The 21212-nt window shown below is 38.8% G+C and overlaps 1 protein-coding gene across 1 annotated transcript in view; it reads left to right on the forward strand.

Annotated features, from left to right (window-relative positions):
- BMPR1A (bone morphogenetic protein receptor type 1A) overlaps positions 1-21212 on the forward strand; it is a 76678-nt gene that overhangs the window by 25843 nt on the left and 29623 nt on the right. Inside the window, exon 3 of the mRNA XM_019795466.2 lies at positions 15422-15640. Within this exon, the coding sequence (XP_019651025.1) occupies positions 15574-15640 (67 nt within the window). The 5' untranslated portion in view covers positions 15422-15573. The remainder of the gene's footprint in view (positions 1-15421; positions 15641-21212) is intronic.

Below are 21212 nucleotides of genomic sequence, written 5' to 3' on the forward strand. Positions count from 1 at the left end.
GGGAGGAGTGTAACTTCAAATATAGAAGAGATGCTTTTCTTAAAAATAAGAGAATACCTTGAGTAACTTTATGTCAATAAATTTAATAATTTAAATAACAATTTTCTTTTTAAAAATGTAACTTAATAAATTGACTCTGACTAAATAGAAAACCTGGATATTCTTATAATTATTAGAGAATTTTAATTTATGCTGAAACATCAGCTCCCTCCCATGTACTCACAGATAAGCCCTTGGCCCAGATGATTTTATTATTTCCTGAAGAGTTTATTTTTAAGTAATCTCTACACTCATGCAGCATTCAGATTCACAACCCCAAGATCAAGAGTTACATGTTTCACCATCTGAGCCAGTCACACACCCCATGGCCCAGATGATTTTAAAACTGAGTTCCGTCAAACTATTCTAGTGGTAGATATGTCCAAATTTATACATAGTATACCAGAGAACAGCAAAATAGGGTAAGTTTCTCAGCTTATTCTATGTGGTTAGTATAACTTCGATACCAAAACCAGACATGGATAATATGATAGCCCAGTCTTACTTATGCACATAGATGCAAAATATTAGCAAAACAAATCCAGGAGTGTATTTAAACATAATTGTATCTACAGGACTGCGGTACAGTTCTGATAATACCTACCCAAAGTTAGTGGCAGACTCCACTGACATAAAGGCACAGTCCCCAACAAGACTGCCCTTGCTTTAAGTTGCCAGTAACAAGTTTAGAGGTCTCCAGGCTACTTGGACTTCTCACTAACCAGCTGCAAATCCAGGAGGATTCCATGATTCCCTCAAATTTTATTTGACGATTTACTAAAATGACTCACAGGATTCAAGAAAGTGGTACATGTGCAATGATCATTTTATTATAAGGGATACAGATTGGGACCAACCAAATGAAGAGACACATAGGGTGAGGTCTGGGAGGGTTCCAGATGTGGAGCCTCCTTTCCTCTGGGAATCAGGGTGTGTCATCTTCCTGGCACACTGATATATTTACCAAACAGGAAACTAATCTGAGCTATGGTATATAGTGTTTTTACCTGCGTTTCATTGTGTAGTCATGATTGAATAATTGGCCACATGATTGAACTCAGTCTTCAGCCCTGTCCCCTCCCCATCGTTCTGATCACATGGTTGGCCTTTTTGGTGACTAGCCTCAAGCCTGAGTCATAAACTCAGGTATGATCTGTGAGGCTCGTGCATAACAGACACTCCTATTACCCAGGAAATTCCAAGGATTTACTTCAGGGGTTCCCTTCTAGTAACCGGGGATGAAGACCAGACAATTTATTATTCAATAATAACAAAATTGAATTTATCCCAGGAATCCAGAGATAGTGTGTTAATTATTGCTACATAACAATTTATCCCAAAATTTAGGGACTTGAAACAACAGAAACTTAACACAGGAAGTTAAGAGCAGTTTACTGGGTGATTTTGGCTCAGGGTGTCTTATGAGGTTGTAGTTAGGATGTCAGCAGGGCCTATATTCATCTGAAAACTTGACTGGGGGTGTGGGGGATCCATTTCCAAGATGGCACACTCAAATGGCTATTGGCAGGAGGCCTCAGTTCCTCAGCCCAGAATGAATGACCCAGGAAAGAGCAGAGAGAAAGCTGCATTGCCTTTTAAGACTACTCTCAGAACATGTACTCTGTCACTTTCACTTTCTACTGTTTGTTAAAAGGGAGTTACTCAGTCTAGCATACGCTCAAAGTAATTAGGCTCCAACTCTTGAAAAAGGGAATATGAAAGAATTCGTGGACATCTTTAAAAACTACCACAGATGGTCTCTTTAAGAAAGCTTTTAATATGGATTATTGCTAATTAATTTATCCATTAACACACTGAAGGAGGAAAACACTGATTGTATCCATAGATGGAGAAAAAAAAATAAAATCGAACACTGTTTATGTTGAAAAACTCTTAGCAAGCATAGAAGGGAATTTTAATGTGATAAAGAGTATCAGTAAATTTATAATTAACATAGGAAGAATTGACATACATGATATTGAGGCTTTCTGTACATAATGCAGGTGTTAACCCTGCTTCACTCAGAATGCAGTATGTCTTTCCTATGCTGTGTCCTTCAGGAGTATTTAAAAATTGTCCTTGTATCAGTGTTGTGTATTTGCAAGTGCAAAATAGTACAGTCCCAGTGAAATTACCAAAATATCTACCAAGATTGCCATTAGACCCAGAATCCTACTTCTGGGATTCTGCCTTGCAGGTTTATTTGCTCAAGCAACAACAGAAACAGCTATTCAGGTTTATGTATTGCTTTGCTTATTATGCTTATTGTAATCATTGCTTATACAAAAATATGGAACCACCTACAATGTCCATCAGTAGGAGAATGGATAAATACAGCTGTAAGATAGTCATAGGATGGAATGCTCTATATACCAATGAAAATGAATGAAAAAGAACTACATGTATCTACCATGGAAGTCACTCACAATGTTGAGTGAAAAATAAGCAAATATAAAAATATATGTATAGAACAATACAGTTTTTATACAGCTACAAAAAATTCACAAATAGGCAAAGCAATGCTCTATATTGTTTGGGATATGTACTACATACAGCAAAAGCCTATGGAGACATGGTGTTAAATACCACATTCAGAATAGTGGTTACTTCAGAGAAAGAGGGTGGGAATTTATGGTGTTTACCCTGCTTCACTCAGCACCTAAGTAATTCTTTCTTTTTTTTTTTAAACAGTGGTGGTAAACCCACTCTATTTTATTTTATTTTAATTCCGGTATTGTTAAGATACAGTGTTATATTAGTTTCAGGTACAGTAACCCCTAGGTAATTCTTAGGTGAAGTCTTCATGAAGCGCTGTATTCAGTGAGAGCAGTTTGCAGACTCACAGACTGAGAGGTGGAAGACTTCATGGCATTATTTATTTTATAGATGAGGAAACTAAGACCTGGAGAGGGAAGTAAATTGGCCAGGATCAGCGAGCCAGTTAAGGCAGAATTTGAACTAACTCTTAGGTCTCCTAACCCGAAGACTAAGCTTATGTGCAGTCCTTTCCTTATTTAAAAAAAAAAAAAAAATTTTTTTTTTGGTTGCAGGGCTCGAACTCACAGCCCCTTAAACTAGGTATCTTAGCTGAAAGATACTAAAAGGAAAAAAAAAAGTCCTTCCCATGCCACAGAACTTTTTCAGCAAAGCACTCTAAATCAGCACATTTTAATGATGGCAATGTTCTGACATAGAGTAACAAAATGAAAAGTAGATGTTTCATCCACAGGCCGGAAGTGCTTCGTGGGTTCCCAGGTGCTTCCCACTTAATAAGCCACACAATTTGTGGGGGCGCCTGGGTTGGCACAGCGGTTGAGCGTCTACCTTCAGCTCAGGGCATGATCCCGGCGTTCTGGGATCGAGCCCCACATCAGGCTCCTCCGCTAGGAGCCTGCTTCTTCCTCTCCCACTCCCCCTGCTTGTGTTCCCTTTCTCGCTGGCTGTCTCTATCTCTGTCAAATAAATAAATAAAATCTTTAACAAAAAAAAAAAGCCACACAATTTGTAAACTCGAGGGTGTTCTTTTGTAGACCTACCGGTTCGCAAGTCTCAAGGTTTAGTTTCCTATAGTTTATGGTTAAATACAGGGAAGAATTACTAATGATCTGATTGTAACACCCTCAGGTCTTATTCAGGGCCTTTGGTGACTTACAATTTACATATAAATATTACCTTTGAACCTTTACTTGTGTCTACTTACTGAAATATTGCAGTTGAGTTTAGATAGTCCTTTGAAGTTCCCTTTGTCAAACCACATTGTTTGTACCAAAGAAAGGGCTGTATTTTCTTTTTGTCTGTGATTATTTCCACAATTATTTAACTTGCTTTAACTATGTGGTACTGTCAAAGTATAACCCAAGCCATTGTTTGCCTTAAGCAATATTTTAGATCTTGAGAAGTTATGTTTACTTATACAAGACTTTCTTAAGACCTTTTAATTTATATCTCAAACTCGAGTATATGCAGTGAAAACAGTGGAAAATTTTCCTCACAGGATCTTGACACAAGTCAGGGCTCGAAGTGAGCAGGAGGAAGTGGTGTGGTTTTTGTATCATTTCAGTTGTGTTGAGATAAGGAAATGGAATAGTTTATCCACAGTACAGCCCGTTTGGGAAGGTCTCATTTGTATATAAAAGTAAAAGAAATTGGCATGATGTTTTAATTCCTTCTGCTATATTCAAGTCATTCCCTCAGCAAATATTTATTTAGTACCAGCTATGTGCCAAACGCTCTTCTTGGTGCTAGAAATACAGAGTGAAAAAATAGACTAACACCCCTGCTCTTATAGTGCATGCATTCTGGAGCAGGTAGCAAGCAGTAAAGAAAATAAATAGTAAACTGTGTATCAAATTATAGGATGACAAGTGCGAAAGAGAAAAAAATAGATATATATCAGGGAAGGAAGATAGGAGTGCCAGGGGTGAAGATGGGATTACGGTTTTAAATTGGGTGAGCAAGAACACTGTAAATAAGAAAGGGATATTTGAGTAAACCCTTGGAAGAGGTAAGGTAGCAAATCATACAGATGTCTGGGGGAGGAATGTTCTAGGCCGAGGGACTCATGAATGCAGAGGTCCTGCAGCAGGGCCAGGCCTGGCATGTGTCAGGGACAAGGAGGCCAGTGCAGTTGGAGTGGAGGAGCTGGAGTCCTGTGGGCCTTTATAGACTTCAGCTCTTACTGTGAGTGAACAGAGGGGTGATGTGACCTGACAGGCTTCCTATCACTACTTTGGCTGCTGTGTTGAGAATATATTGTAGGTGGACAAGGGTAGAAGTGGGGAGACCGGTTAGGAGGCTGTTCAGTGATCCAGGCAAACAGTGTTGGTGTCTTGGACCAGAGAGAGAGCAGTGAAGGTGGTGAGAAGCGCATAGGGGCCAAGTATATTTTGAGGGTAGAACCAGCAGGATTTGCTGAGAGATAGGATAGGGAATATGAGAAGGAAGGAGGGAATGGTCAAGAATGACTCCCAAGATTTTAGGCCTGAGATGCTTGAAAAGTAGAGAGGCCGTTAGCTGAGGTAGGCAAGACTGAGGGGGCTAGCAGATTTGGGGGATAAGAGGAGAAAGACCAGGAGTAATAAATTATATGCTGCTGGTCACATTATTAAGTAAATTTATATACTACTTGAGCTATCTTTAAAGTTACTCTTTCTCAGTCTATGTTGTTGTTTAGCTTATTCAGAATTACTCATTTTATGCCAGTCTAACCCAGAATACTCAGGCGTGCCTTTCGCTTAAACCTTCCTATCAACTAGAATGTTTTTGGTTCTAAAGGAAAAACTGACTCCCTCTGACCTAAAAAATAAAGGGAATTTATTGACTGTAAACTGAAAAGTGCCTGTTACTCAGGCTTCAGGCAAGGTTGCTGCACTGATGGCTGTAAGAACTTGGCTTCTTTTAGTCTCTTGGCGCTCTCTGCCTTCTGGTTCCCCTTCTGGTGCCAACATAACTGCCAAAAGCTTCTTGGGCAACTGTTTTCTTAGGCTTATTCAGTCTGAAAGAAGGACAGTGTCTCTGCAGGCCTGGCCACAGGCCTGAGACTGTGTTAGACTGGCTTTCCCCTGAACTTTTCATTCCCGCACGGAGGATGGAATATGCTGAGTGGCTTTGTCTGGGACAGAGCATCTCTACTCCTGGAGCTTCAGGGAAAGCTGTGTGCTCTGAATTTTTTTTAAAAATTGTAAATAGAGAAAATAGGATTCTTTTTTAAAATGGTCAAATGAAAAGAAAAAAAAGTAAAGTAAAAGTAAAATTGCATTCAGACATTAGTTTGATCGAGATAATTTTTCTTCCTAGAGGCCTAATACTATTGCTTCTTGAACATCTCGAACCACAGAGGGGCCTTCAGATAATGCAAAGTGATAGGTCATTTAGTCAAGAATCAGTGTTTCTCAACAAGGAGAGCACTATTGACATTAGTTGAGACAGTTCTTTGTTTTGTGGGATCGTCCCTGCACATTGCATTCCATTTTCTATTTTGGTCCTTTGTCACCAACCAAAAAGTCCACCCGCATTATTTCCAGATCTTCCTTGGGAGGGACATACTTCCAAAGCTCATGACTATTTTTGAAAGAGTGTTTTTTCATACCGAGGGCATAAATACAGAATATTTTGATTTAGTTTCCTGAGTGAAATATGGGTCGGGGTTTTTGTTATTTTTGAAGTTCTGCTTTGTCCTTTTTTTTTCTTAGTTCTGGTAGTTGGATATATTCCACTTAAAGATTGATTTAGTATTTGAATTAGTTTTTTGGGCACAGCAATTTATTGAGTTAACCCAGAAAGTCTTTTATTACATGTAGTGTTGCTTAAGGAAATGAGAAATCTCGGTTTTGATAACCAAATTTTGGTATTCTTCCAAGCATTTTGACTTTGGGTCAAGTAGGTTAGAATAGAAAGTCCAGCCTATCCTGAACAAACTTGTAACTTGGATAGGTTATAATTATTTGTGGGAGAAGCAGTGAAATGTACTGAGTCTAGAAGAATTCATTCCTAAGGTCAGAATATCTTAGAACTCTTTGAATATATATATATATATATATATATATATATATATATATATATATATATGCAGTTCATAAGTACTTAGGAAATGTTAGCTATGTTGTTGACTCCTCTTTGGTGAAGTGAATATATATAAAAATATGTGTGTGGTGTGTATGTATAGTCTGTCTGTTACTCTCTGAGGTCTGTTTTCTGAAAGCCTTTGTATCAGGACCCAGTCAGGAACAGCCCAGTCAGTGGCTATTTTCAGAGGAAGAATTTGGTATAGGGAATTGACTACGCAGGTATTGGGAATTGAAAAAGCTAATGGAGCTCTGGGATTAAGCAGAAATGATCGTTGTGGGAAGTAGCTACTACCCAGAAGAGACTAAGGTTTCAGAACCTGGATGCTTGGAGAACGTGTGCCCCTGTGGAGGCAAGGCAGCTCAGAGCCTGGCTGCTGCTGTCTCAGGAGCTCAGAGCATAGGTCCTGAGGAGCTGGCTCTCAGACTTTGAGGTGCCGGCACCCCTGGGTCTGAACATGGGCCATGAGGCTGGTTCTGAAGTGTGGCAGGAAGCTGGAAACTAGAACCTACTGGGGGGTGTGGCTCAGGTGGCTGACTGGGAACATCAAAGTGAGGAAGAAACAAGTCCCTTCTCCCTCCTCCAGCTTTCTCTCGATCCCCTTGGCAGAGCCCGTGTAGCTGGTGAAAGACATGTTAGCAATGTCACACAGGAGAGCAGAGTTTTTCCCTTTCTGAGCAGCAGTGATGTGTAATGAGGAACATACTGCTTTCGGGTTTTTTCTCATTACCTACCGGCTTCTGGCTTTGCGGTAGTGAGTGGAATTTGGGCTTTGTCAGCAGCAGATTTGCCTCTTCCTGGTTGTGTGATCTTGGGCAAGTTTCTTAATTCTACTGAGCTTCACTTTTTCCTTGCAGAGTTGTGAAGATGAAATAAAATCTTACGTGGCTCAATAAAAAATAACTTCCGTTTCCTTTTTGATGGACTTAACTCATGTGCCGACTGGATAAAACACGGCCCTTGGGGTTCAAAGATCTGGGTTTTCATTGTTCAAGTTGCTAGCTGTATGAAATTCAGCAGGTTGCTTTAGCTCTCTGAGCCTGTCTTTTCTCTGTCAGAGTAGGAATAATTTTACTTATCGTAAGGGTCATACAGATGGTATAATGCACGTAAAACTTAATTTGCAAATTATAAAGATGGTGATATGTTAACATAAAGTTACCACTAAATAATATTTATGAATTTCTCTCATTTAATCTGCACAGAAGACCTAGATCTGTTGTATGCTAGTCCCTGCACCCTTCACTACCATTTTATACCGATTTTATCTGTGTAAAAATACTGTGCAGAAAACACAGACAGTATTGTTCACTGTTACCCCTAACACACCTAAACAGAAGTGACCCAACGCTGCCCCTGCCAGGCATCTCTGCAACCACTGATTTACTTCATGTGTTTTTTGGTCATTTGTGCTTATTCCAGAGAAGAGACAGAACAACACCCAGATGCCCTCAGTGAATAGCTGGCAGTAAGAATCTCTTCTGAGCGCAGATGTGCCAAAGATTGATGTGTAGCATAATCTAGTTCTAATTATTTGTGAGCTTTTTCATTTAATAGAAATAAACGAACAAAAAAAAACTTTGGAGTAACTAGGTTAGGGGATTTGTAGTACAAAGTTGAATGGTTGAAAATAGATTATCTCTTGTTTTTAAAAATACTTCATAAGCCAGGAGGCATTTATTGTGCATCTAATATTGAGGCCCCTGGTGTGGGATATAAGACATAGAAACACATCAGCAGTGTATAATGCTCTACTAGTTTGTCTTGCCTCTCTGTTCCTGGAAGAATTCATGTTTGTGTTGGGGAGAATAGTCTGTTGGCTCAGAAGGAAAGTGAAAGGTTTTGAATAAAGAGGGGACCATTAAGCAGAAATACAAAGGTTAAATGCATTAAATTTGCTTCAAATAAATAATTGAGTGTTGGGAAAAGGTGAAGTCTAGTTAGGAAGTAACTTAAGTGGTGATGATGAAATTAGTGACCTCAGGGTGTTGAAGACTTGGCAGTTTGAAATGTCTCTATAGGGGCGCCTGGGTGGCTCAGTCGTTAAGCGTCTGCCTTCAGCTCAGGGTGTGATCCCAGCATTCTGGGATCGAGCCCCACATCAGGCTCCTCTGCTGGGAGCCTGCCTCTTCCTCTCCCACTCCCCCTGCCTGTATTCCCTCTCTCGCTGGCTGTCTCTCTCTCTCTCTCTGTCAATGAATAAATAAAATCTTTTTTAAAAAAATGTCTCTATAGAGTGGAACTTCTCCATCCCTTATACCTCGGAATTTAGTGAGATGGTTGGTTCTCTTTGCTCCTTTTTCAGACTTTCCAAAAGACCTCATTATAATTGTCTCACCCATCACAAATTCTCACAGCACAGCCTCCAAGGCAGACTTTTTGGTGAGATTCCTGTGTATTACCACAGATACACTTACATAACTATTTATTTAAGCATGTTATTTTCTTAAGGGTTTATGTTTAGATTTGGGTGAGATTGTTTTTCACACTGATATAAAAATAGCCATGAGCGGTGTTACTACAGTTGTCTGTGTATATATTAGCTCAGGGATTGATGGGGCTAGAGGTTGGAACTGGGGAAGGAATAGATGGGTTGCTGGTTAAGAGAAAAGACAATATTCTTATGCTAATCCAAGCTCTGGATAAGGAGCAGAGCCGCCATGCAAACAATGGCTGTGGAGCCGGAAAGTCTGCAGTGAGTCTAGGCCTTCTCAGAAAGCTTGTCAGGCCCGGCGCCTGGAGCTGCCTAGGGAGAGGGGCCCCTGGAAGGGGGAGCTTTCTCCTCACTACTTCCTGGGCCAGCTTGTTGAAAATTCCCAAACCTCACTACTAGAAAGTAAAAATTAAGGGTGGGGGGCTTAACGGGAAGAGGAAAGAATGACTTTAGTCTGTTTTTTCAGCTGACTTCAGCCTTTTCCTGTTTTTTTATTCTGATTGAACTATTGGTTCAGCCTTATTTCTGTTTACCAAGCTTTGTAATTTTTTATTTAAAAAGAAATTATTTATATTTTATTGAATAATTTGTCTTAGTTTTATTTCCTGAAGAAGAAACAGGACCAATCTATGTATATAGCAGTGGAAGATAAATTTATTTAGATGCCTATTTGAACTAAATATTTTAAAATAGCTTTTAAACACCAGCATCATTTTGAAATTTCGATCATGTAGCATTTCAAATGTCTGCATTTCCTTATATCCTTAGCTTTGCAAGATTAGATATTTTAAATTTAATATAAAAATTCCAATGAGTTATTCTAGGGATTTCAAAAATATGTTATTTTCAGATGTTAGAATTATAAAATACTCTGTTTCAGGAATAATTGCAAAATATGGTTACTGTTTTGCTATGTCATGATCACAGAAACAGTTAATATGATGGAACAAATGGAAAGTTATCAGTATTTATATTATTAATAACAGTAATCACAACAGTAACAACAACAGCTGTTCCTTACCGAATGGTTAATACCGAGATGCACGATGCTAACTCATTTGGGTTAGTAGTATCATTCCCATTTTGTGGCAAAGGAGACTGAGATCTAGACAGCTTGCATAACTTCTCCCAAATTACATCGCAGATAAATACTGGAGCTGATATTTGAAACCAGTAGACTGACATCAGAATTCACTCTCTGAAATTTGCCAGGATATTATATGAGAAGTGTCTCTACCTAGGACATAAAATTGATGTCATTTTTCTGGAACTCGTAGTTTAATAGGGCACACGTTTAACAGTATAGAGAGTAGAACTAGGGATGGTTTTCTTCCCACAAAAATGAACCTTACTTGTTGAGATAATTTTAAAAGAAAGAGCATACTTTTGGTTACTCCTTTGAAAGAAAGATGTTACTTACATTTACCAGTTAGTTCTTTGGGCGTTGTGACTATCTTATACTTATGTTGTTATGCTCTGATTTGACTGTGCTTTCCAGACTTTTGTTTTTTGGTTGTCTGGGCAATAACTTACAGTGATTAGGCTTTTTATTATTTTAGCAAATTTCTCATAATAACTATCATATAGCAGTGAATATTTTTCTTTTGCTGTCCAACAGATTACCCCAAAACCTAGCAGCTTAAAACAAGCATTTATGATCTCCTACATTTTCTGAGGGTCTGGAATCCACCAGGAGCTTAGCTGGATAGGTCTAGTTTAGGGTCTCGTGAATTGTGCCAGTGAAGCTGTGGTCACCTGAAAATGTCCCTGGGGTTACGGGATCCATGTGCGAAGTGGCTCACTTCACATGCTGCTGGCGGGAAGCCTCGGCTCCTCGCCACGTGGCCCCCTCTGTAAGGCTGCTTGAGTGTCCTTATGACATGGCAGCTAGCTTCCCTCAAAGTGTGTGTTTCAAGAAAGAGCAAGGTGGGATCGGAAATGCCTTTTATGATCAGTCTCTGAAGTCACACTCTGTTGTCTCCATCTCATTTTGTTTGTTAGAAGTGACTCATTAACACCGGTGGAAAGTCTAGGCAGGTTGTAGGCTCCACCTACCGAAGGTACTGTCAGAGCACTTATGGACATATTTAGATCACCACAATGATCTTTTGGTAGATTGTTGTTGTTTTTAACCTGTGAAAAAGTATCACTTATGAATAGTAGTTTTTATTCCAGCTGTGGTAATGTACACTACATTAATATTGCACATGATAGGTCCTAGACCATGAGCTTATTTTATCAGTGAATGCCAAATAAATATATATGGTGTTAATGCTTTTATTAATCCAGTTTTTAAATGAGTGTTGGTATTCTGGGGCCCTCTTCTCTTTTCATTCTTTGAAGGCCATCTCATACAGAGCCATAGCTTCAAACACTCTACGCTGTTGACGTAATAGATTTATATCTTCAGTACCAAATGTGTCCTTTAAGCTTCATTCCCATTAGATGTTCCCTTTGGGTAATCTCAAATGTCTAAAATTGAACCCTTGATCTCTTCTCCTCGCTCCTTTCAAAATCCACTTGTCCTCATTTCAATAATTGCTCATGCCAGAAATGTAGAGATCTCCTTCGACCCTCACTCTCCCTTACCCCCACATCGAATCCGATACTAAGCCCTATTGAGTCTTTTTATGAAATATACCTTGAACCCATCCACCGTACCACCACCACCCAAATCTTAACCACCATTATTATCCCTCTCCTAAACTACTACACTGTCCTCACTGGTCTATTTGCTTCTGCTTTTGTCCCCTCCACTCCATTACATAGAAACCAGATAATTGCCTTCCCATCCCACTTAGATTTAAATCCCAGATCCTTCATACACTCTTGCCTGATCTGGTCCTTGTTTTTCCTGTTTCTTCAAACTCACATCCTACCAACTACCACTTATTCTCACCGTTTCAGAAATATCATTCTTCCATTGTTCTTTTCTGCCTCGAGATTCTTGACAGGCTGTTCCTTATGCCTATAGCTCACCTCTGTTTCTTTACCTGGCTAACTCTAATTTTTCAGATCTCAACTTAATGTTGCTTTTTAGCATGGCTCCCCTTAGTCTCTCCAGATGAGATTAGGTCACTACCCCATGCCTCTCTCGAACCTGGCACTTTTCTTTCCTCACACTTACCACAAGTTATGATTACGTATGGTTTGTACTGTCTTGTTCAGAGCCTCACTATCTTAATTGTCTTGTTTAATGACAATGAATTCTTTAAAGGCTGGGTCCATTTTGCCCTCATTTGTATATTCTCAGTGTCTAGTACAGAATCATGTATATAATAGGTACTTAATAAATATTTAGAAAATAAAATAATAGTCAGTGGCAAGAACACTGTTCCTGCAGGACTTCAGTGTTAGAAGGAATCCGATGAGTCACTCAATTGGTCTAGTCTCCTGTCCGTCATGTCTGTCATGTCCTTGACAGAGGTGCATTCACACTTTGTTCCTTTGATATTCTGTGAGCAAAGGCCCCCCATCTTTGAGTTGTATCTCAAGTGTAGTCATTTCCCTCTTCTTTGCATTCCTGTCATTCCTCTCTAAAGTGTTCAAGAGGCCTGACCAGGTGGATGAAGGAAGGTGGTGACCCTCTTTGATTACAGCCATGTGCCTCTGTCCTTGCTTGATAAGATTGCCTTCATGTCTTAGCAGTTCTCATAACACTGCTGCATATTGAGCTGGTAGTCCGCTAAAACCGAACTTTTTTCTTTTAAAGATTAAGGCTTTCCATTGTTAGATTACAAATGAGGCAATTAAAGCCATTTTACCTTTAGCCTTCTGTTGGCTGATAGCTGTTCTCTATACAAGTTACTGCAGGTTTTTTTAGGCTATCAGAATTTCATGAAGTTGGGGTTGTCATGGATCACACCTGTTACCTCCTGTGGCATGTTATAAACGTGTATGAGAGGAGGAAACTTTATTGAGCACCTATTCTATACCAGGGTCTCCTATTTTATTATATATAATTTACATTGTATAATGTACATAAAATATCCAGCAGGGCGGTCTAGGGTAGCGGTTAACATGGACTCTGGATTCAGATATCCTTGATTAGAATTAGAGCCCTGCCTCAGTTTCCTCATCTGTAAAATTAAAATAATAGTCGTACCTACCTCATAAGGTGGTTGTGATGATTTGATAAATTAATATTAACATATTCAAAGCATTTATAAGGGTGATGGTACATAATTAGAGGTGAATATGTATTAGCTATTACCTCATTTAGTTCTTAAAATAATTATGATTTAATAATATAATCTCAGTTTTACAGATGAAGAAACTAATCCAGAGAGGTTAGGTTACTTATTTCAGGCAGAGCAGGATTTGAACTTGTGCCCAGGATAGCAGTCATAGATGTTTATGTGGAAGAAATCACACATAATCCCCGTCCTATGAACGGGACCGTGACTGTGACAGGTGCTTAGAGTCTCCTCAGCTGCTCTGCAGGATGCCTTGGTTGTCTCTCTGATGAGACTAGACCACAAATTAGCGTTAAATAAATTGATGAGGAAACAATGAGTCTGGAAGATGGAACCAGTCATAGCAATCAGTTTGCNGAGTCTCCTCAGCTGCTCTGCAGGATGCCTTGGTTGTCTCTCTGATGAGACTAGACCACGAATTAGCGTTAAATAAATTGATGAGGAAACAATGAGTCTGGAAGATGGAACCAGTCATAGCAATCAGTTTGCTGCCCAAGACCATGAGCTCCTTGAAGCTGGGACTGTCTTGCTCATATTTGTATTCTAGCACCTGGCGCTGATGTGTCCTATGCACTCAGAAAGTGCTGTTGGTGAGTGAGTGGACGTATGGAGTGGGGGGAGCTAGCAAGAGAGGCAGAATTGATGCCAGGGTTTTTGTCATGGGCGACTGAAGACATGGCACTTCCTTCCTCTGTGATAGTAAATGGAGGAGAAGGAGGCAGGCCTAGAGGGTTGAGAAGGAAAGTTAATGCATTTGATTTAGACAAGTGGTGTGTAATCCTAGTAGAGATACTTAATAGGCAAATAGAAATATTACAGGAGAACAGGGTTGGAATTATACCACAGACCACTTTTGAATTTGAAACCTGGAGCAAGTAGGCCTAGAATCGCAATTGTGTAATTTCAAGAAGGGAGTTTTCCCAAGAAATGCTATTAAGTCACATTATAGATGTTGTTCTGTAATTATTTTAGATTTTACATCTTACTCTCTCAGCATTATGTAGATGGGAAGCAATTTAATTTTATAGTAGAGAATTGAGAAATTGTAGAGATTTTAGAAGTCAGCCATATTAAAATGCACAATATAAATGACACTCTATAAACCTTATTTCCTCAATACTCTAAGTGCCTTTGAAGAGCTAAGTAAAGTGAAAAATTCTTAGGTTGATAAAATAGAAAGCTCAGATTGTTTATGATAGAAATCTTGCTAGGCATAATTGTGTCATGAATAAATGAAATCTTTTTCATTCAGGAATAGTTTAGGCTGAAATCAATAAAATCAAATTGTCTGAACCAGTAGCATGGGAGGAAAAACAGAATTATATTCATCTGTATGCCAACTAGTGAGGGCTTTTTTTGTTACTTATTTCAACTATTCTGTAATTGCCAAATCTTACCTGGGGAGGTTATGTTTCACGTCATCCATATTAAAAGCTCAGCTTTATACTAATGAAATCAGATTTGCAATATTTTAGGAAAATAACTTTAAGATATATTTCTATTGCTTTAATGATGAAGCACACTGCATATGTAAAAATGTGTGATTACCTAGGTAGGCTTTCTCTTCTGCAAAGATTTGAGGTGTTTTTATCACATCTTTTAGGATTTGAAAGATTATTGGTGAATAGCTTTGTATCTTAAATTCAGTTTTTCCTACTTTATTCTTAGTATATTTAGAAATTGTTACTAATAAAATAATTAGAGCAGCCGGAAAAGACTATTGGGATTATTTAGTGTACTTGTTTTACATATGCTTAATCTGAGATCAGTAGAGGTGGCAACCTATTTACTGAATTATTCATGCTTTTGAATTACAGTGCTCTCTGTTGTTGTAAATAAAGATAGCGTTCATCTTTAAAAATGTATTTCATTTCTGGGTGGCTCAGTTGGTTAAGCTTCCCACTCTTGCTTTTGGCTCAGGTCATAATCCCAGGGTTGTGAGATTGAGTCCCATGTTGGGCTCCATGCTGGACGTGGGCCTGCTTAAGATATTCTCTCTCTCCCTCCCTCTCCCTCTGCCCCTCCCCCCATTCTCTCTCCCTCTCCCCCCCTTCTCTCCCCCTCTCCCCCCGCAAAATGCATTTCATTATTTAAAGGTATGTTTGAGCATTTGTTTTTCTCTCTTAGTTTTGAAAACTTTCCAGAATTCAGTTATATTCATTACCTTTTATATATTTTTATCTTTCAGGAGTCAAGAGAAAGCAGCGGAAGTTGGAGTCATTGTCAAGTGATTGAGACCTTTTGCAAGAAAATCTCTTTGAATAAAAGTCATTTAAATTAGTGATATAACAAGACCAGTTATTAGAGGTGACAGTGTACAGGAAACAGTAAAATTGAACAATGACTCAGCTGTATATTTACATCAAATTATTGGGAGCCTATCTGTTCATCATTTCTTATGTTCAAGGTAAATCAGTGTTCATTTAAGTAATCTTATCTTTTTCAGTAACTTTTTTCTATATTTAAAACACTCATTCTGGAAATTGCTTCTTCTCCTCATGTCCTGTTTTGAACAGTTAAGCTCAGTATGCCAGCATAGCTTTTGAGTAAAAAGGCAAAGAACAAATACATGCCAGATAATTTTGAACTTGATTGTGATAGAAACATTTTCAAGTATTTGTAAAATTTCAGCCTCTCTGAATCTGTTCTCTTATTCGTAACATGGACATCATGATATCCAACATTAGGTCTCGTGAGAATTAAATGAGATAAAGTATAAAATGAAGGATCTGTCCTAGTAAGACTAAGACACAGAGTAATAGGTACTCAAAACTTAGATTTAAAATTCCTTTCTCGGGGCGCCTGGGTGGCACAGCGGTTAAGCGTCTGCCTTCGGCTTAGGGCGTGATCCCAGCGTTATGGGATCGAGCCCCACATCAGGCTCCTCTGCTATGAGCCTGCTTCTTCCTCTCCCACTCCCCCTGCTTGTGTTCCCTCTCTTGCTGGCTGTCTCTCTCTCTGTCAAATAAATAAATAAAATCTTTAAAATAAATAAATAAATAAATAAAATTCCTTTCTCCTTTAAAATGCAATACAGAGTAAATGCAAATAATTTAAAAAATCATTTTATCATCATTAAAAACCTTCAGAAAGGTAAGTTGCATTTGTGTGTGCTAAATACTAAAATTTCTTCTTAGAATACTCAAAGTTTTATTTATGGACAACCTCGTAATTTTGTGTTCACAGCTCTGAACTCCCAAACAGGAAATTATTGTGATGATTTTCGTTCACAGTGATAAAGATTAATATCTACTAGTAAGAAATACAATTAACAGCACAAATTTTTTGATAGTTTAATATTTTTTTTTTAAAATTTTATTTATTAATTTGACAGAGATAGAGACAGCCAGTGAGAGAGGGAACACAAGCAGGGGGAGTAGGAGAGGAAGAAGCAGGCTCATACCGGAGGAGCCTGACGTGGGGCTCGATCCCATAACGCCGGGATCACGCCCTGAGCCGAAGGCTGACGCTCAACCGCTGTGCCACCCAGGCGCCCCTTATAGTTTAATATTTTTAATGTATTTATTTATTTTAGAGAGAGAGAGAGTTTGTGTGTGTGTGCACCAGTGGGGGGTGGGGTGAGACAGAGAGAGAGAGAGAGAGAAAGAGAGAATCCCAAGCAGACTCCCTGCTGAGCACAGGGCCCCACACAGGGCTCGATCCCATGACCCTGAGATCATGACCAGAGGCGAAACCAAGAGTCAGACGTCTAACCAATCGAGCCACCCAAGGCGCCCCTGACATTTTCATTTTAAAAATAAAAATAAAATCTGTAGCTTCACATTTTATCTTAGGTGTAATTAATACCTTTAGTATTTTCTCGCCCAGAATACAGAGAGCCCTCTTCCAAAAGCCACTTTTTTTTGGTGAAATACCAAATTATTTAATAAAACATGTTTATTTTAACAGCTCTTGTTACATGTCTTGTTGATCAGCATCAGCCAAAGCTGTCATAGTTTTGAAGATGAGTTAAATTAATAGTAGCATATTGGCTACCTCACTTCCAGGTAATCAGTATTTGATTTTAAATTTAAAAAAAATCTGGGGCACCTGGGTGACTCAGTCGTTAAGCGTCTGCCTTCGGCTCAGGGCGTGGTCCCAGAGTCCTGGGATCGAGCCCCGCATCAGGCTCCTCCGCTGGGAAGCCTGCTTCTTCCTCTCCCACTCCTCCGCTTGTGTCGCCTCTCTCGCTGGCTGTCTCTCTGTCAAATAAATAAATAAAATCTTTTAAAAAAATAAATAAATAAATTTTTAAAAATCTGTATAGATCACACAGAGGCAATATGACTCAAAATTCTTTCCCCACCCTGATTCAAGTTCTGTAATAAACTTTTGTTAGATGAAATAAATTGGTATTTAGTTGTCAGGTATAAGTGAAAAATCTCGGTAAGAATTACAGTTCTGTGGTGAATAGCCAAACGTGTTACATTTCCTTTCAAAAAGATTAGTTTGAGAGTTGCTTTAAATAAAATAAAAATATATAGTCTTAAAAGAACCAAAACCAATGTAGAAGAAAATGGTATTTCTTAGAGAGTACTGAGGATTGGAGAGTGGTGTTAGTGGAAATAACTTGACTGTAGCTTCAACTTTAGCTTCAATTGTGTCTTGGGAAAGTAAATTTCTCCATATATTGGTTTCTTTGTTGTAAAATAGAAACAATAACACATATCCTAGATGTAAACAGGAATTTTTGGAGCATTAGATGTTTTGATAAAGATTTAAGGCCTTTATAAAATTGAGATAAAGTTATTCATGTTGGAACAAAGAAGGAATCACCTGATATTAACATCTAATCACTATGNAAAATCTTAATAAAATTGAGATAAAGTTATTCATGTTGGAACAAAGAAGGAATCACCTGATATTAACATCTAATCACTATGTAATCCTTGGTTTTGGCTTGGTCACAAGTTTTAGAAATGGATTTTAGCTTCAAGAAACTACCCAACAAACAGTGACTTAAACAAGTAGATTTATTTTTTTTATGTAGATGGTAGATATTTGCTGGTGCTCATTCAGTAGTTGAGTGGTGTCAAGATTGATATCTGTAATTTTCTTGGCTTTTCAATGGTTACAAAGTGGCTGCTGTTATCTGCATTGCAGGAAGGAAAAATGGGGAAAGGGTCAGCAGTGACTTCAACTGGATATTATTTCAGGAAAGCAAAATGTCCCCAGAAACCAACCTTCTGCTGGCAGATTTTTTTGTGTTTTGTTGGATAAACTGAGACAATTTCTAGGGCTACTGGAAAACTGGGAGACAGGATTGTCACCGTCAGCTTAGATTAATCTAAGTCTATTGCCTATGACTGGACACATTGTCCCGCCAGAAAGAATCAGAGTTTGGTCAGAAGATAAGGAAAATAGATATTCTTTGGACAACTTAAAGAGTCTGGAACAGATTCTTTCTCTTCTGTCAGTTAAGGTGTTTTCAGCTATAACTAACAGCAACAACAACAACAAAAACCCAATTCAAAATAACTTAAACAATAAGGCAAATGTTTCACAAAACAAGAAGTCTGAAGGTAGGGGAACTTCAGTAAGTTAATTCCTTGGCTCATCAAGTTTTTTCTCTTTTTCAACTGTGTTCTCCTCCACCTATTAATTTAGCCCTAGGTTAACTCACTTCATGGCCACAGTGTGGCTGCTGTGGGGCCAGAGATCACATGTAGATATGGCAGAATTGAGTTGGCAGCATTCAGTAGAAGAGGAATGGATGTCTCTTGAGTCTCTTTTTAATTGGTAAAGAAATCTTTCCCCAGGCACCTGTCATCTTCCTCTCCCCAGCGGACTTCCTTCTAACTTTATTGGCCAGAATTAATTTATGCTCTTGTGTAAGCAGTGGCAAGGGGAATGGAACTAAACTTGTTGGATTAGACAAAGCAATTATCTTTACTGAGGGTAGGGCTGTGCTTCCCTGAATCACATGGAGATGGGAGCCAGTACTTTAAAAAGGATGTGTGTGTGTGTGTTTCTGTGTGTGTACGTGTGTGTATGTGTTGCTAGCAAGGTAAAGGGAAGAAGAACACCTAACAGCATCTGTTGCAGGGTACCACATCTGTCCACCTAACATCATACATACCCTTCTCACATGCATATACTAAAAGTGCTCGTGTCGATGGAAATACTCAGTTCCTCCTCAAAGGTATATATGTGTATATAACCCAGAGGTTTATCCACTTCATGCACTCAGCCACTCATCCAGGACTTCTGGGTAGTATGTAACCTTGTCCACCAGGTTCGCGTGGGCCTCTTCATGGTCTGACAGTGGGTAGCTAAGAGAGAAGTTGTCGGTGCCCAACATACCCAGTGATCAGTGATGAAGAAGAAATTGGACAAGTATTATATAAACTCCCATTCAGAAGGACAACCTGGAAGCCACCTTCAGTAGTCACTGCTCTGTAGCACACAGATGAAGGAGAATTGTTACTGATCACTTCGTACAAGCAAACCATTTATGTTCCTTTGGTCTCTCCAGCTCTCCTACCTTTTGCCTCCTGATTCCTATTCTAGACGTTCTGCCTTAAGGACAGGGGAGGATTTTTCTTTGCTTTGTACAAAGGAAGCCCATAGATTAATGGGAAAGTAAGAAAAATTATTTAGGAATAAAAATGTAAAATCATTAATGCCAAAAATTGCCATTAGTGACAAAGGAAGGTGGTATAAATGTGTCTGTATATACACACTTGTATCTTTTAGCTATTCATCTCCCTATTTATATATATTTGTGGGTTTTTTCTGAGTTGTTACACTTGAGCATGTAAACTTTAAACATTTTTTTGCATATATTTGTTTTGAAATACAGCCTATAGCCTCGGCCCACCCCAGACCTCATGATTTTATGCTTTGTAAATACAGGACTTGTGGGTAGAAAGAGATTGGCATATTGTAGGAACTGACAGAAGGGTAGCATGCCTGAGCATGGTGGAGGGTAGGTGCTGTGAGTTGATGTTGGAGAGGTACCCAGGGTCCAGGTCCTGCTGGCGGTGGGCATGGTGAAGGAGGTTGGAGTTTATTCTGAGTGCATATGGAGCCATTAATTGATTTTAAGCAGAGGAGTGACAAGATCAGATTTATGTTTAAAAGATAACTCTGGCCCCTGTGTGGGAAATGGATGGGAGGGCCCAAGCACAGAAGTAAGGAGGTCAGTGTGGAGATTTCTATCTCAGAAGTGGCACGGCGTGATGGGCCCAGGTAATAGCAATGGAGTTGGAGAAAAGTGGAAAAACTTGAGATATGTTTTGAAGATTGAACCAAAAGACTTGGGGAGATGGGTTTGAGGAGATACGTCAATGAGTTCCATTTTGGACAAGTTAATTTTGAGATTACTAAGCAGCTCAAGGCTGGAGGATTAAATCTAGGAACCATCAACAAAGAGATTTGTTTAAACCATCAGATGGGTGCTGTCACCTAGGGAGAGCGTGCAGAGAGGCTGTTGCTGTTATATTTCTCTGCATCCATGGCTCTATTTAGGGAAATCTTATAACTTTAAGATACAGCTTAGTTTTCATTGCTTTTGACACCTAGGCTGAGTTTGTGTTACAGGCTCCTTCCTTTGTTTACCTTTGTATTATATCACTTTTCACAGTGTGTTTATGTGCTTATTGACCTTCCCTGTTTCTCAAGGGCCAGATCAGTTTCCAGCATTCAGTAACTTGCCTGCACATAGCTGGCCTCTAATTAATGTTTTGTTAAATAAGTATTTGAGGTAATATAAACCCCAGATGCAAATTATTATAATTAGAATTTTTATTTCCTAAATTCGGATAGTGTTTTGGGAAATTATGTGTATTAACCATGATATAACTTTGAATATTCTAGGTATTGGTGATCTTTTAGGATGATCTTTGTTATTAATTTCTTCATTTGTACCTTATTTTATATGTAACTAAGCCCTTTATTATACATTCATTTCATCTGTATATAACCTTGAGTTGAATTGGGCAGGAATTATTATCACCATTTTTTAGAGATAGAAGAAG

This window comes from Ailuropoda melanoleuca, chromosome 6, assembly GCF_002007445.2.
Source record: "Ailuropoda melanoleuca isolate Jingjing chromosome 6, ASM200744v2, whole genome shotgun sequence".
Classification (NCBI taxonomy): Eukaryota; Metazoa; Chordata; class Mammalia; order Carnivora; family Ursidae; genus Ailuropoda; species Ailuropoda melanoleuca.